The 14,062-nt window shown below is 44.2% G+C and overlaps 2 protein-coding genes across 2 annotated transcripts; one reads left to right on the top strand and one right to left on the bottom strand.

The window, feature by feature from the left end:
• Positions 1 to 2,702: 2,702 nt before the first annotated feature.
• LOC127754929 (uncharacterized) lies at positions 2,703 to 3,463 on the bottom strand. The gene has a single exon (XM_052280542.1). It carries the CDS (start codon positions 3,369 to 3,371, stop codon positions 3,132 to 3,134), a length of 240 nt encoding a protein of 79 aa, XP_052136502.1. The 5' UTR covers positions 3,372 to 3,463; the 3' UTR covers positions 2,703 to 3,131.
• A 4,565-nt stretch (positions 3,464 to 8,028) lies between these two features.
• LOC127756734 (uncharacterized) lies at positions 8,029 to 11,766 on the top strand. Its single transcript, XM_052282444.1, has 2 exons — positions 8,029 to 9,418; positions 10,046 to 11,766. Exons 1-2 carry the CDS (start codon positions 8,115 to 8,117, stop codon positions 10,227 to 10,229), a joined length of 1,488 nt encoding a protein of 495 aa, XP_052138404.1. The 5' UTR covers positions 8,029 to 8,114; the 3' UTR covers positions 10,230 to 11,766.
• The last annotated feature ends 2,296 nt before the right edge of the window (positions 11,767 to 14,062 follow it).

Below are 14,062 nucleotides of genomic sequence, written 5' to 3'. Positions count from 1 at the left end.
CATGTCCAACGTTTGACCGTCCGTCTTATTTTAAACAAATTATAAAAAAATAAAAAAAACAAGTCACGTATAAAATATTAATCATGTTTTATCATCTAACAACAATAAAAATACAAATTATAGAAAATTTCATATAAGACGGACAGTCAAAATTGGACACGGAAACTCAGAGTTTGCTTTTTTTTAAGGACCTGTTTAGTTGGGGAAAAGAAAATTTTTGGGTGTCACATCGAACGTTTGACTGGATGTCGGAAGGGGTTTTCGGACACGAATGAGAAAACTAATTTCATAACTCGTCTGAAAACCGCGAGACGAATCTTTTGAGCCTAATTAATCCGTCATTAGCACATGTGGATTACCGTATCACTTATGGTTAATCATAGACTAATTAGACTTAAAAGATTCGTCTCGCGATTTTTCTTCTAACTGTGCAATTAGTTTTTGTTTTTATTTATATTTAATACTTTATACATATGTCCAAACTGATATGATGTTTTTGGGAAAAAAATTTTGTAAACTAAATAGGCCCTTAGACGGAGAGAGTACTTGGATTTGACTTTGGGGATGTCAAGTCTCACCAGCAAATGGATGAGTTAGATTTGTCAGGAGTAATTTAATTACATTAATTAGTTAATTAAGAGGTTATTTTACTTCTCTGTTTTTTAGAGCATCGTAGAGGCCATACTGAGGTGGTGTTTGCTTTAGTCACTCCTTCCTAACTACCACCTTAAAAACCAAATTGCCATATTATATGTAGATGATGCATCAAACCGAACTCTATCACAGTGAATAAAAAAGAATTTACTAGAAAACTTCCGTAAGTATTTTTCCCCCTCAAAACTATCAGATATGTGACCATCGGATCCCTCGAGATTTATTCATGAAGAGAAAAAAGAATAACTATAAACAAACTTTCACACGTCACAGTGTCACACACGTAAGATTCTAGTGTTATCTAACTAAATTATAGTTGAATTAATGTAAGTTCTATATGAGTTATATCGTAGTTACTACTATACTGTAAGTTATATTTAAAATTTTTTTACTCAAACACTTGCACCGGTTTTTTAATACTCCTATTAAAAACCGCATGGTTTCGTTTAGATGATTAACGAATCTCGCTGCTCCTAGACAGTGGTTTATGTGAATGGTAAATGGACAGAAAACTTTACAGGTTGATAAGTTGGACTGACGGCAATGGTATGGTTCGCTTTCAACTTCTCCACATCTGACGATACATTGGTATCTTTTCCTCACTCGACATACTATTAGAGTTTACTCAATCTAAATAGAAAAAATACCAACGGCTACTTCCTCCGTACTTTAAAAAAAATCAACTTCTAACTATAAATCTAAACATAGTCTATATCCATATTCGCAGCCATAAGTTTTTTTACAAGAAAAAAATATTTATAACTGTTTTGAAGCGTGAGCTCTTCAAGACTGCACAAATAGTCAGACTAGGTTGTTTTATCCTAATTCTCTTATATAAGTATGTTTTAGAGAATTTACAGTAAAATTTTAAAATTATAGCGCAAGTTTGAAATTTACGATTGAAGTTCAATAATTACAGTGATGTATATTATCGTGTGAAAAAAAATTATTTTTATTAAAAAGACGTGGCACCGAAGATATAGCCAGACCCATTAAGTTATCGTGAATGCTAATTCGCGCGCGGGTTGCCGGTGCTCACTTCCGGCCCACAAGGCCCACGGCACGCGTGCGCGTTTCTTTTCTCCTTTTTCTTTTTTTGTGCAGTTTTTGCTACCGCCGTTTCTTCTTCTTCTTTTTTCTTTTTTCGCAGTTCGCTACCGTACGGATAGGAGAAAAAAATCGTAATTAGTTTACTAGTTATTAGTTTCCTATTTCTATTAGTGATTAGTTTACTAGTAACTTTTAAATCTTAACTTAAAAATTTTCAGTTTTGAACTTAAAAGTTTTCAAATCTTGAGTTGAAAGTTTTCAAATTTTGATTTTCAAATCTCAAGTTGAAAGTTTTCAAATTTTTCAAATGTGGACTTGAAAGTTCTCGAATCTCAAATTGAAAATTTTCAAATCTCAAGTTGAAAGTTTTCAAAATTTTCAAATCTGGACTTGAAAGTTTTCAAATATCGTGTTGAAAGTTTTCAAATCCGAGTTAAAAGTTTTCATAATTTGTCTTTAAAATTTAAATCTTAAATCGAAAGTTTTCAAATCCAACTTAAAAAATTTTATATCTGTTAGTAAAAAAATCTAAAAAAAATCTTCAAAATCTTTCCTAATACTGTCATTAGTATTAAGTATTAACTAATAGAGGTACTTAATGGGGGAGTGCGCGCTAGCTAGTTGCCCCCCCCCCCCCCCATTAAGTTATTGGGCCTAATGAGAAATCACATCACGGCCCGTATCGGTATGTGTGGGCCAGTGCTATGAACTAAAGTTTCGGCCTGGCTATGGGGATGGGCCTGAAAAGGACCATGGAGGTAAGAAGCCTTGTTGGGTTGATGAAAACCATGGCCCATCTACTTCCAACGGAGACGCTGAAATTAAACGTGTGTACCTACTTATCACCTAGATTTCTCATCGATCAGATATAGCATGCATCGAGCATGCATGCAGCAAAACAACAGCTCGTATTGATCACACAGATCACACATGCATGATGCGTGTCGTCAAGCTGTTTAATAGTTAAGGATGCACACATCACAAATAAACAAAGTCTATATAATAGTACTAGTCCATATAGAAGAAGCTGGTAGCCTGGTACAGTGCATGGTACATCGATCCGTACATGTATATCAGTAGATGTAGGATGTAGTATGAAAAGACACATTATTATACGAGAGTAGCGTACTGTATAGGTATGATACAAACAACGGAATTAAGCGCTGCTAGCTAGTCAATCCTCACATGGTCACAACTCGATCACAACACTAGCCTACTCCAAAGTCCAAAATACTCAGAACTCGCAAAGAAGACGTACAAAAAACTAGCTAAGCTAGCAGTAGATCATACTCCTATGCCTCCTTAATTACAAAACACTTGTATCCATATATCAAAGCATAATACTAGCCTGCAAGATCGATCAGTGTGTGTCGATCGATCATCGACTGTCGATTCATCTATCAGGTAGCTGTCGATCGGCCGATGGATCAGGCGGCGTTGGCTCCGCCGCCGGCGCCCCAGAGGAAGGCGCCGATGGCGAAGGCGCGCTTGTGCTGGAGGTTGCCATCGACGGGGAGGCCGTACTCGGAGAGGAGGCGGTCGAGCTGCCACTCGGGCATCCTCTCGTAGTCCTCCTTCCTGTACCTCGGGTAGTGCAGCGGCATCTGGAAGTACCTCCCCCCGCACCCCGCCGCCTGCTGCCCGCCGCTCGCCGCCATCATCTCCATGGCCACAACAAGATCGATCGATACAGCAGGTGAGGAAACCTGTACAAGAGCTAGCTAAGCTTAGCTTGCAGTGGTGTTCTGTGAACGAAACGGAGGCAGGTGAGCGGCTTTTATATCCGCGCACGGCTAGCTTAGCTGCAACTGCAAATATCGTAGTGGTGATGGTCACGAGAAAAGAGATGCAGGTGAAGCGGGGCGTACAACTGGTCACCCGTGCGGTGGCGTCCGAGGTGTGGAGAGAGTCACCGAGAGCGACCCGCGCGTGTACGCCTCCTCTAGCTGCTGCTGCTGCACGCCCCCCGCATTAACACGCGGGGGCGAACGGGCGGCGTCCGCGCGCCCGCCCGTGAGGCCGTGACGCGCGCGCGGTTGGCACGCACACACACGACACGACACGCCGCACGCGCGAGGTCAACCGGGCTCATGAGACGCGCGCGCTTTTTGCCGCTGCTGCTGATGCTGCGCGGGGTCAACCGCGACGGATGGAACGGGTGTGAGTACGAGCGAGCGCGGGGGTGGGTCACGTCGCGCATGTGACGCGAGGTGTGGTCTCGTCCGTCCCGCGGCCGGTGGACGCAGGAGCGCGAAAAGTGTCGGGGTAGACGGTGATTTTGAGGTGATTTTGCGGTGTTCGCGGCTGGGAGTGCTCGTGTCGTCGTGGGCCAACTAACCGGACGCGTGACGCGGACCGGTGGGCGTCGGGCGTACGTACGTGGACTGGTTCAGCTGATCAGGTCAGGTGTGAGCAGCGGCAGCGCGCGTCGTGTGGGTGGCTACGTACAAACGGCGACAGGTCAATGCAGCGAGACGGAGATGCACTAGTAAAAGCAGAGGGCGGGGTACGACTACGGTGAAATGGATGGATGGATGCCAGCCGAATCGGCAATGTTTATGGCGGAGCAGAGTATGAACTGATATGTGGCTCTGTGCACAGACATGGGACAAAAAAACAACAGCGCGCACACGTCGTCATCGTTCTTCAGAGAGGAGCAATTAAGCACACAGGATCAGGAATTCAGGATCAAGACACGATCGTCGATCAGCGAGGTCAAACCAAAGATGCCTGAAAGCCACTACCAAAAGTGTTTTTTGCATGCGCATTGCGTAAAAACAACGTCCTCCGATCCCATTAAACTACTGCTACTACTTCCATACTAGCTTACTAGCTCCATCACAAAAAGTAACCGAAAGGAAGATACACGATCGATGCTGGATTGCTGGGCGGCGTCAGAGTCGGAGAGCTCCAACAAGATCTGCCAGCCCAATTTGACCCTGGCCATCAGCCGGCCAACCATTCGGTTACCACTCCACGGCAAAGCAAAGCAAAGCAGAGGAGAGTAGGAGACGAGAGAAGCAGAAACCGGCCAGCTGCACTGCTTCTGCTTGCGACCGACGGCGGCGTGGTGCGCGCACGTGAGACGCGCGGCCCCGTGACAGCACAGGTTGGTGGTACGATGCGCGCGCCTTTCGTTTTCGGCGGCACGGAGAGCTCTGCTCCATCGTCGATCGATCGACCGGGTGACGAAAAAAAAGGCGTGGTTTGGTTGGTCGCACGCAGGAATGTGAGGCGATGAATGGGATCTGTGACTTCTGTGTACAGTGGCACGTCCTTCCTGCAAACGATGGCCGATCTTTTCTCCAACGGTAAGCGCACACGCACACGCGCATACGGTTGGAAAAAGCGCAGAGCCTAGATGCTGGTACGCTGGGAATATCCTCCGGCGGTACACGGAACTACCCTTCCGTTCCATTACATCTAACCATAAACCTGAACACACGTAGTTGGAATTAAAACTATTTTTTTTATAACGGAGGGTGTAGAGATGTATTGTTCCAACTATACGGTAAAATGCCAGCGATCGGGCGCCCGATCGGCGACAGAAAAATCGGGCACCCGCTCGCTCCTGCACCTCTAAGCTGCCCCCCCCCCCCCCCCCCCCCCGCGTCCCACCATACGTGCCGTTACAACAAATCACTCGCATATTAAGAAAACACTCTATTAAGTAAATCCGTTTCATTTTTTATTTCACCAATAATGTTTCAGCAAGTGTACTCGTGATGTTTCACTGTATATAGATCAAATGTTGCAGTGAATTGAAACATCCTTTCACCATTTGCAGTGAATTGAAACGCTCGATTTTTTTGGAAACCGTGATTTGGTTGTGTTTCAGCTTTTTCATACTTCCTCCATTGCACAATGTAAATCATTTTAGCATTTACTACATTTATATTGATGTTAATATATCTAGATAGATATATATATATATGTCTAAATTCATTAATATCAATATGAATGTGAGAAATGCTAGAATGACTTACATTGTGAAACGGAGAAAGTAATATTGAAACATTTTTGATCTACTTGATGAAACAGTGTCCGATTTTTGTAAAAAAAAAAAAATGGACGCCCGATTTGTATGCGCCTCGAACTATACAACCACCGCTCGACATGGTTTCGTCAATCCAACAACAAACCGATAAACGTTCAAATAAGTCTCACTAAAGGGAAATAATAGTTTACAACTCGATTGGTTTACTGAGTGCTGATGCTTTTTTAATAGTGGATACAAATCTGTCCTATAAATTCCGAAGTGGACCTACACAATTATACTTACAGTATTCCCTCCATCCCAAACCAAACTATATGATATACCATATAAAAACATAAACATGTTTATACACGTGTAATATTTCCATTTTTTTTACTAGCTTGGTGGCGTTCTTTCTATCAGGTTGGAGAGAGTTTCTCAGCTCACGTAAAACGAGAAAGCTTATTAGCACATAGTTAATTAAGTATTAATAATTATAAAATTGAAAAATTGATTGATTTGAATTTTTTAAACAGTTTCTATATAGAGTTTTTCTTTTTTTCAAAACACACACAATTTAACAGTTTAAAAAGCGTGCTAACGAAAAATTAGGAAGTTGAAGTTTGGAAATGAAGAAAAGAACTAAGCTTAAGGAAATATGGAGCCTTATGGTAGCTATGAACTTGCTTAGGAATAAGTTCATCTAAGGTCCCTTAACTTGTCAACGAATCCGATTTTCGTCCTTCAACCACAAAACCAGATACAACGGATCCCTCAACTATCAAAACCGGTGCAGATTAGGTCCCTCGGCGGTTTTGACGGCGGTTTTGGCTGACGTGGCGCCTACGTAGCTAATTTGACTTAGTCTCGATCTGACGTGGCACTGACGTGGCGCTTATGTGGCAATTCGATTTGAAAAATAATAAACCTCGTGGGACCCACATGTCAGTTTCACACAGAAATTAATAAAAAATGGTGGGGCCCATGTGGGTCCCACATGACAGCCTCCCTCTCCCTTCTCTCTCTTCTTCATCCTCACTCCTCTCTTCTTTCTTTCCCCTTTCCCCTCTCCCCTCTCTCTCTCTCTTCTTTCCGGGCGGCGGACGGCACGGGTGGATGCCGGAGCAGGCGAGCGAGGCGCGTTGTCCAACGTCGACTACGACCGCCTGCTCGTCCCCGTCAAGGTGTCGCCACGGCCGCTGTCCAGGGAGGGCGAGGAGGAGGAGGGGGACATCGCCATGGTCGCCGCCCAGAGCTTCGTCTCCACGCAGGACTCCGCCTCCGACACCGTGGTCGACTACTCCAGCAACGAGGACGAATTCCACGAGGTACCTGACCCCGACGACGACGTCTCTAACTTCCGGGAGGTATTCATCCTCATTTATCAGTCTAACACTAGCACATTCTCTGCTAATTGCCTGTGTTATCAAGCATGTATTGACAATGCTATATGTTAATGCAACATCTCTTGACACATGCTCGCCGGAGGGCCGTTCGACGGCACCGGGATGAACCTTGCGAGGGTGTTTGGCCCAGCGCTCGTCAGCTGGCGCTGGAGGCACCACTGGGTGTACTGGCTCGGCCCCTTCATCGGCGCCGGCCTCGCCGGGCTTCTCTACGAGTACCTCGTCATCCCGTCCACCGACGCCACCCCGCACGGCGGCGCGCACTAGCCGCTGGCACCGGAGGACTACTAGACCCGCTGCTGCCCCGAATCGCCCGTGCCACCGTCGTAGGAGAAGAGATGGGAGAGAGAGTTGAAGAGATGGGAGATGGGGGAAGAGGACAGGAAGAAGAGGGGTGGGAATGATACGTGGGGCCCACATGGGCCCCACCATTTTTTATTAATTTCTGTGTGAAACTGACAAGTGGGTCCCACGAGGTTTATTATTTTTTCGGATCAAATTGCCACGTAAGCGTCACATCAGTGCCACGTCATACCGAGACCAAGTCAAATTAGCCACGTAGGCGCCACGTCAGCCAAAACCGCCGTCAAAACCACCGAGGGATCTAATCTACACCGGTTTTAATAGTTGTATCTGGTTTTGCGGTTGAAGGATAGAAATCCGATTCGTTGACAAGTTAAGGGACCTTAGATGAACTTATTCCACTTGCTTATGAAACCACTACAGTATATGCAAATTTCACCCAAACACATCGGTCTTTCTAGAGGGAGTCGTTGAGACCTAAAAAAAGGCCCAATTCGCACCCCTTCCAAAGTCCAAAGACACCAAATCTTGCCCTTTCTCGGCCCAACAATCGGCCCAAGGAAACTCCGTTTTCTTTTCAGTTACGGAGTAACAAATCTATTTTGTTTCACTCAATTTTTTTTTTTTTGTCTATTCGTCTTCTCCCCTTGCAGCGGCATCAGTCTCCGGCTGACGCTGTCGCTAGGGTTCAGCCACCGCCGCCGCCGCCGCCGCGACCGCCGGAGATGAGCGCCGCGGCGAAGGCCGCCGCGCTCGAGGTAGTGCTCGCCGCCAAGTCGTCCCGTATCGCCTCCCTCGAGGCCAGGGTCTCCTTCCTCGAAGCCGAGAACGCGCGCTTGAGGAGGGCCATGGCGGATCGTAGTACAGGTAAGGGAGGCCCAAATCTCCGTCGATCGGAGGAGATGGCGGGAGGGCGTGTGGCGCGTGATGTCATTGAGGTTAGTGATGGCGAGGAGGAGGAGGGGATGGCTGTTGACGTCAGGAAGGGGAGAGGCGCGGAGGAGGGGATGGATGCGGTTGCGACTCCTCGGAAGCGTGCTGCTTTGCGGGTGGTGATCGGCGAGAGCGGGGATGAATACGAGATTGATGACGCCAAGGGGGATGGTGATGGTGATGGAGGCGACCATGGGAGCGTTAGCTGTGGCGACAATGTGGGTCTCGAGGATGATGATGTTACAACCGCGCTGCCCGATAGGAAGCGCGCCGCCGCGCTGGTTGTCACCAGCGATAGTGAAGATGAGGTTGAGAGCCAGGGTGGCCATGGGAGGAGGGGCAAGGATGGTAGTAGGAAGCGTGCTTTGCGTGGCGTCCGAGATGATGGGAATGAGGACAAGGGCGTCACGCGGAGTAGGAAGCGTGCTCTGCGTGGAATCAGTGACAATGAGGACGAAGATGAGGATGAGGATGGTGTCGATGGTGCTCGTGTAGTCGCGACAGAGATCGAGAGTAGTGATGATGATATGATTCCCATTCGTGAAGTGGTCAAGAAGATGAGAAAAGAGAGGGCGAGCAAGGGTGGTGGTGGATTCGGTGAGACTAAAGGGTCTTCCACACCTGCAACCAGGCGCTCGGCTCGGTTAGCTAAAGGTCAGCCAAAGAGAGCACAGTCTGCGCGTCGGGTACTCAACTTTGTTGAACCCAAGGATTGTGAAGAGAGTGCGAGTGACTCGGATGAAGATGATGATTTGGATGACTTTATAATAAATGATTCGGATTGTTCAGAAAATTCTGCGAATTCTGCTGAACCAGAAGAATCTGATGCCTCTGCCCCCAGTGAAGGATCCTTTTCAGAACTTGAAGAGTCTGACAATGAGATAGACTATAAAGACGTTATGGCTTGCATAGGCCGTAAAAGGAATGCCAAGGAATGGAAGTATGAGGCAGAGATGCTATCTGCATTTGCTGCACACCCTGAACTTTGCTTGAAAGCTGTTTGTGCTCTCTATCGAAAGCAAACTAAGGATGAACAGGAAGTAAAGGCCACCATTTTGCATAACAAGCAAGGATTTAACCAGATTGATGCCGCAAGGTATGCCTATTGGGTAGTTACTCTCTGTATATGTAATGGGAGTCCCCTCTTCATTCATGTTTAACTTAGTTAGCAGTTTTGCTTATAATTCGCATCTTTTACATTCTGCATTACTTATTTTGTTTTGTCTTGATATCAGCCCTACCACTCAAAATTTGCAAAAAGTAGCGTTCAAAAGACAACTTTTTTTTGTTTCTAGCGATAACTTTCATATGAACCGTTACTGAAGATTAAATAATTTGTATTTAGGTGAGATGACATTTTCTATCAGTGGATTAACATATCTATTGTGGCAGTTCCTGTATTGACCATGTGCACCAACACTGACTACAGTGCTGTAGGTTGGACTGTCAACAATCCAAATGCCAAACTCTAGTTTTATGAATTTACAACTGACCTAGCTTGAGGCTCTATGAACCTGGAAGTTATTAACAACACACACATAACCATGCCTGTTTTCTAAGAGAAAATATTGTATCCGCTCCAGTACTCAAGTTTGGCTATTGACCTCTTTGTAATAAGGTCTTAATTAGGGTATAGCTGAAAGAGGTTTGGTTTGGGTTTATTTAACTTCCATTGTACTTGGAGTCCATTTTTCTCAGACTGAAAGTTGTTTTATTTGTATAGGGGATCTTCTATAGCGGAGTTTCTTCTTGATGGTGATACTTTTGGCCCGCTTAAGAAGACTGTCCATGATTTGGAGCAGTACGATCGTTATGCTCTTGAATTCTGTCACAAGCTCGCCGCACGTTACTCAAAACAGTTGTTTTCAATATATCAGAACAAGGAGGACCCCTACTTCCATCCATGACTCTGGTAATGTTAGTTCATTTGGTTGAACTTTTGTTGGTCCTTGTAATATTCTTACTACTGTACCTATCTTACTCTTGTAGTCTCGTGTACATATATATTTCTTCTGGAGAAGTTAGTGCTTGCTAAGATTAAGTTTGCAGATTGCAGCCACCCTATGTTTATATCACTTAGAGGTATTTTGTTAAGTCAAGAGTGTTTCCATCAGAAGAGAAAGTGTCTGATGAGGTTTGCATTGTTGATACTTGTTACCTTGGCTAACTGAATTATATCCTACGGTTATTCCCACCTAAATGAACTTGTTATACTACTTATCATTTTGTGTATTTCCCATATACTAATTCTAAGACACTCAATGTGGCACACATGATTTGCAAAGTAGTTAATTGTTTTCAGCCAAATATGCAAATACTTTACATACCATTCAGAGTTCAGATATCACCAAGGTGTTGCCGTTAACTCCAGTACTCCACCATGTTAATTGATTGCTCAGCTCATCAAAGTAGGATGTGGACTTCTAAAGCTTCCTTCCTTACCAATGGAGGCATAGGCAATTTACTATTTCCTAGATGAACCAGCAGTGTGCTACTGTGTGGGTTGGGCATATCACATTAAGGAATGGTGGAGCTTGAGCTCTGTTGCACAAATGCACAGTAGCTTTGCACGCACATCAAAAAAATAAATGGATGATAAATGAAATATGTCACTAAATTACTTGACTAGGAATTGGCCAGGTCGATACAAATTTTAGGCATATGGACAACGTGATGAATTCTTTTCAGAAAAGATGCGAAACTGTAGATGGTGCCGACAATACAAGTGTGCAAAGCTGATTAATACAGAAAGGTGCATTGCTTATTCTTCCACGCGGTATGGCGTGTATTTATGGTGAATTTGTGATGTTATCTCAAGTAAGTTGATGCCAGTGGCTACTGCTACCCAAGCTACAAGCGTCGCATAGTACCTTGTAGCCTACATTGATAGCAGGTAAAAAAACAGTCTCTTTGTGCTTATTAGGCAGGTTATAAGATAAAAAGCATAAGACCAATGCCCTCTTTGTTTAGACTTGGGCTTTTATGCCAACCTTTTGGCTTTGGTCTTTTAAAACATATAGCTTTTTTTTTTTAAATTTAAAAAAGAGTCTTTTAAAACCAATTCAGCCAAATGTATCTTGAGGTAATGTGTGTAGTGATCCCAGCCGACAGGTCGCATGCAGTATCTATCTCTTACTCAGAAAGGAGCTATTTCTAATTGCATTTGGTGGCAAGAAAGCAACATCAAAGACCCAGGCAAAACATTGCAAATTAGCCACATATCTGAAGAATGTGGGGTCCCTGCAGCGCAGGGCCAGCATTTAAACAGGCAGGTACGAAGCATAATCCTATACTAACTTATCAGATGCATAAGGCATTTAGACCCTGTTTAGATGAGACTAAAACTTTTAAGTCTCTATCACATCGGATGTTTGAACACTAATTATAAATATTAAACATAGACTATTAATAAAACCCATCCATAATCTTGGACTAATTCGCGAGACAAATCTATTGAGCCTAATTAATCCATGATTAGCCTATGTGATGCTACAGTAAACATTATCTAATTATGGATTAATTAGGCTTAAAAAATTTGTCTCGCAAATTAGTTTTTATTTATGTAATTAGTTTTGTAAGTAGTCTATATTTAATACTCTAAATTAGTGTCTAAATATAGAGACTAAAGTTAAGTAATTGGATCCAAACACCACCTTAGTGGCCAGCTCTCCAGTGAAGACCATAGTTAATTAAGCCACTCACAATCAGGCCGATCAATGTATGTGTCAGCTGCAGCAAATCACCAATTAAGTTAACAATTGTTCGGTTTTCCATTGCTCTCAGCTCTTAACAGAAGTCCAGTGCCTGCACTGGCAGCTTGTGGCATACTCCTATGGTTGTGAGCACTTGCTATTATAGTCCTTAATAACAATGATGCTGAATTGCTGACACAAGATTTATGGGCTCTATGGCAGCGAGCCATCGTACTGGCCTAGTGTTTTGTCAGCGCATAATAATGATTAGCATATATTTCATTATCGTATTGATGGAAATGAAAGACTCCGTGGCACCAATAGCAGCTTGCTTGGATGTGCCCTTTCGTTGTACTCCATGTATGTTTCAATATCTATCTATCTATCTATCTATCTATCTATCTATCTATATCTACATCTTTTTTTTTCTTTTTTGTGAAATATGATAGATAATAGGAGTTTTAAATAATAGAAAAAAACCTGTGACGAGAGAGAGAGAGAGAGAGAGAGAGAGAGAGAGAGAGAGAGAGAGAGAGATATGGACCACATTAATCTACATCTAATTTCGTTTGCCCATTTCCTGTCCACCTGCAAACCTGAACTGAATCTTGCATGGTTCGCCACCATGGTGTGATCAGATACTTGTCATTTGCAATTCGGTTGTCCCTAAAAAGATTCAGAAACCTGCCTACCCGCCAGCATCTAGCATTTGCAAAGGATTGCTGCCACTCTCGTTGTGTCAGTATGATGTGGAGCTGAAACTACTATCCGGTTCTGCAAAGGTTTAATCACACATTTGCAGTTTTGCACTGTCCGGCCTTAAACTCTTAACACCTAAGCATCGAGTTTGTTACACGTTGCTTTTCTCTCTCGTTGACAGAATGACAGCTACTCCAGCATTGCAATTAGGAGGCATTACTGTCAGTCCATCAGTAATGGAAAATTTGATGAGCCATCAGTCCATCACCCAGTGATGACTGATGGCTTAGCCTAGTACTCAGCCAATCACTGCATTAACCACCACTTAGCTCATGAGAAGAAAGATAGCGAGACAGAGTACTATATATTACAGACATCAGGGATCCATTGCCCACGTGAGCAATTTATTATTGGTCATAATTCTCTGAAAAAAAAAAGAGAAAAGAGTTGGAGAGATGCTTTCATGCCAAAAGTTTCCAACTCTCCATCTAAACATTGAAGAGAAAATGAAATTAAATGGTTGACTTTGTCAGAGCTGGAGCTCCTAGCATGAGAGGAGACTCCTATGCAGGTCACCGTTCTGCACGACACTGACACTGTCCTGCTCACTGCATCTGAAAATTCTGAATCCCTGAATTAACTTCAGATTGACGCCTGGGTTAGTTGGGGTGGCAGGTCAAGCAGGCATGTCCAGCCCCCAGGGTTCAAGATCACATGGCCCTCCATATCCATTTGCAAGCAGAGGAGACGACCTGAAAGCCTGAAACTGATCGACCCAGCTAGGGTCTGCATGGCCTTGCATGTAAACCACTCCCTCTCCGTAAAAAAGTAAAAAATAAAAATAAATTTCTAGGTATGAATCTGAACTGATGGAGGTAGATAGCATGTGGATGCATTCAGGGGTGGAGCCACCGCCCGATTACCCTAGACGGTCACTTGGGCTCATCAGCGAAAACTCTATTAAACTGCACGGCTACCCTGGGTGGTCAATTGGGCTCTCCGGCGAAAACTCCATTAAACTTACATGTTGTTAAATGAATTGATGATGAAATTTCTATAACAAATACTAGTTATATTGAAGTTTGTTGGGGCTCAAATCTTTCCATCTCCATCACTAGATGCATCCACAGTCACTGCAGCTAGCTAGCTAGCTAGAAATTGCAGGGATTCGTCAGTGCCAACCATCCCAACCGTGCTCGTTTTTCATGCTCGTGTTCGTCAGGGAAGTCATGTCGCCGTGATCAGAGCCCTGCGTGTTCTGTTCGCTGCCCCCCTCGTGATCACTGTATTGGGATCGTCACGTTGTCATCACGGCTTTGCTAGCTGCAGCTACGAGCGAGAGGGGATCG

The sequence above is a fragment of the Oryza glaberrima genome, chromosome 1 (assembly GCF_000147395.1).
Source record: "Oryza glaberrima chromosome 1, OglaRS2, whole genome shotgun sequence".
Lineage (NCBI taxonomy): Eukaryota > Viridiplantae > Streptophyta > Magnoliopsida > Poales > Poaceae > Oryza > Oryza glaberrima.
The sequence above is the reverse complement of the archived record's forward strand: the minus strand, read 5'-3'. Positions and strand labels throughout refer to the sequence as shown.

What these genes read in the sequence shown, in the direction of transcription:
- LOC127754929 (XM_052280542.1), bottom strand. Translation starts at nt 3,371, where the DNA reads ATGGAGATGATGGCGGCGAGCGGCGGGCAGCAGGCGGCGGGGTGCGGG.
- LOC127756734 (XM_052282444.1), top strand. Translation starts at nt 8,115, where the DNA reads ATGAGCGCCGCGGCGAAGGCCGCCGCGCTCGAGGTAGTGCTCGCCGCC. An exon ending in AACCAGATTGATGCCGCAAG is followed by an intron (nt 9,419 to 10,045) that starts GTATGCCTATTG and finishes TTATTTGTATAG; the next exon opens with GGGATCTTCTATAGCGGAGT.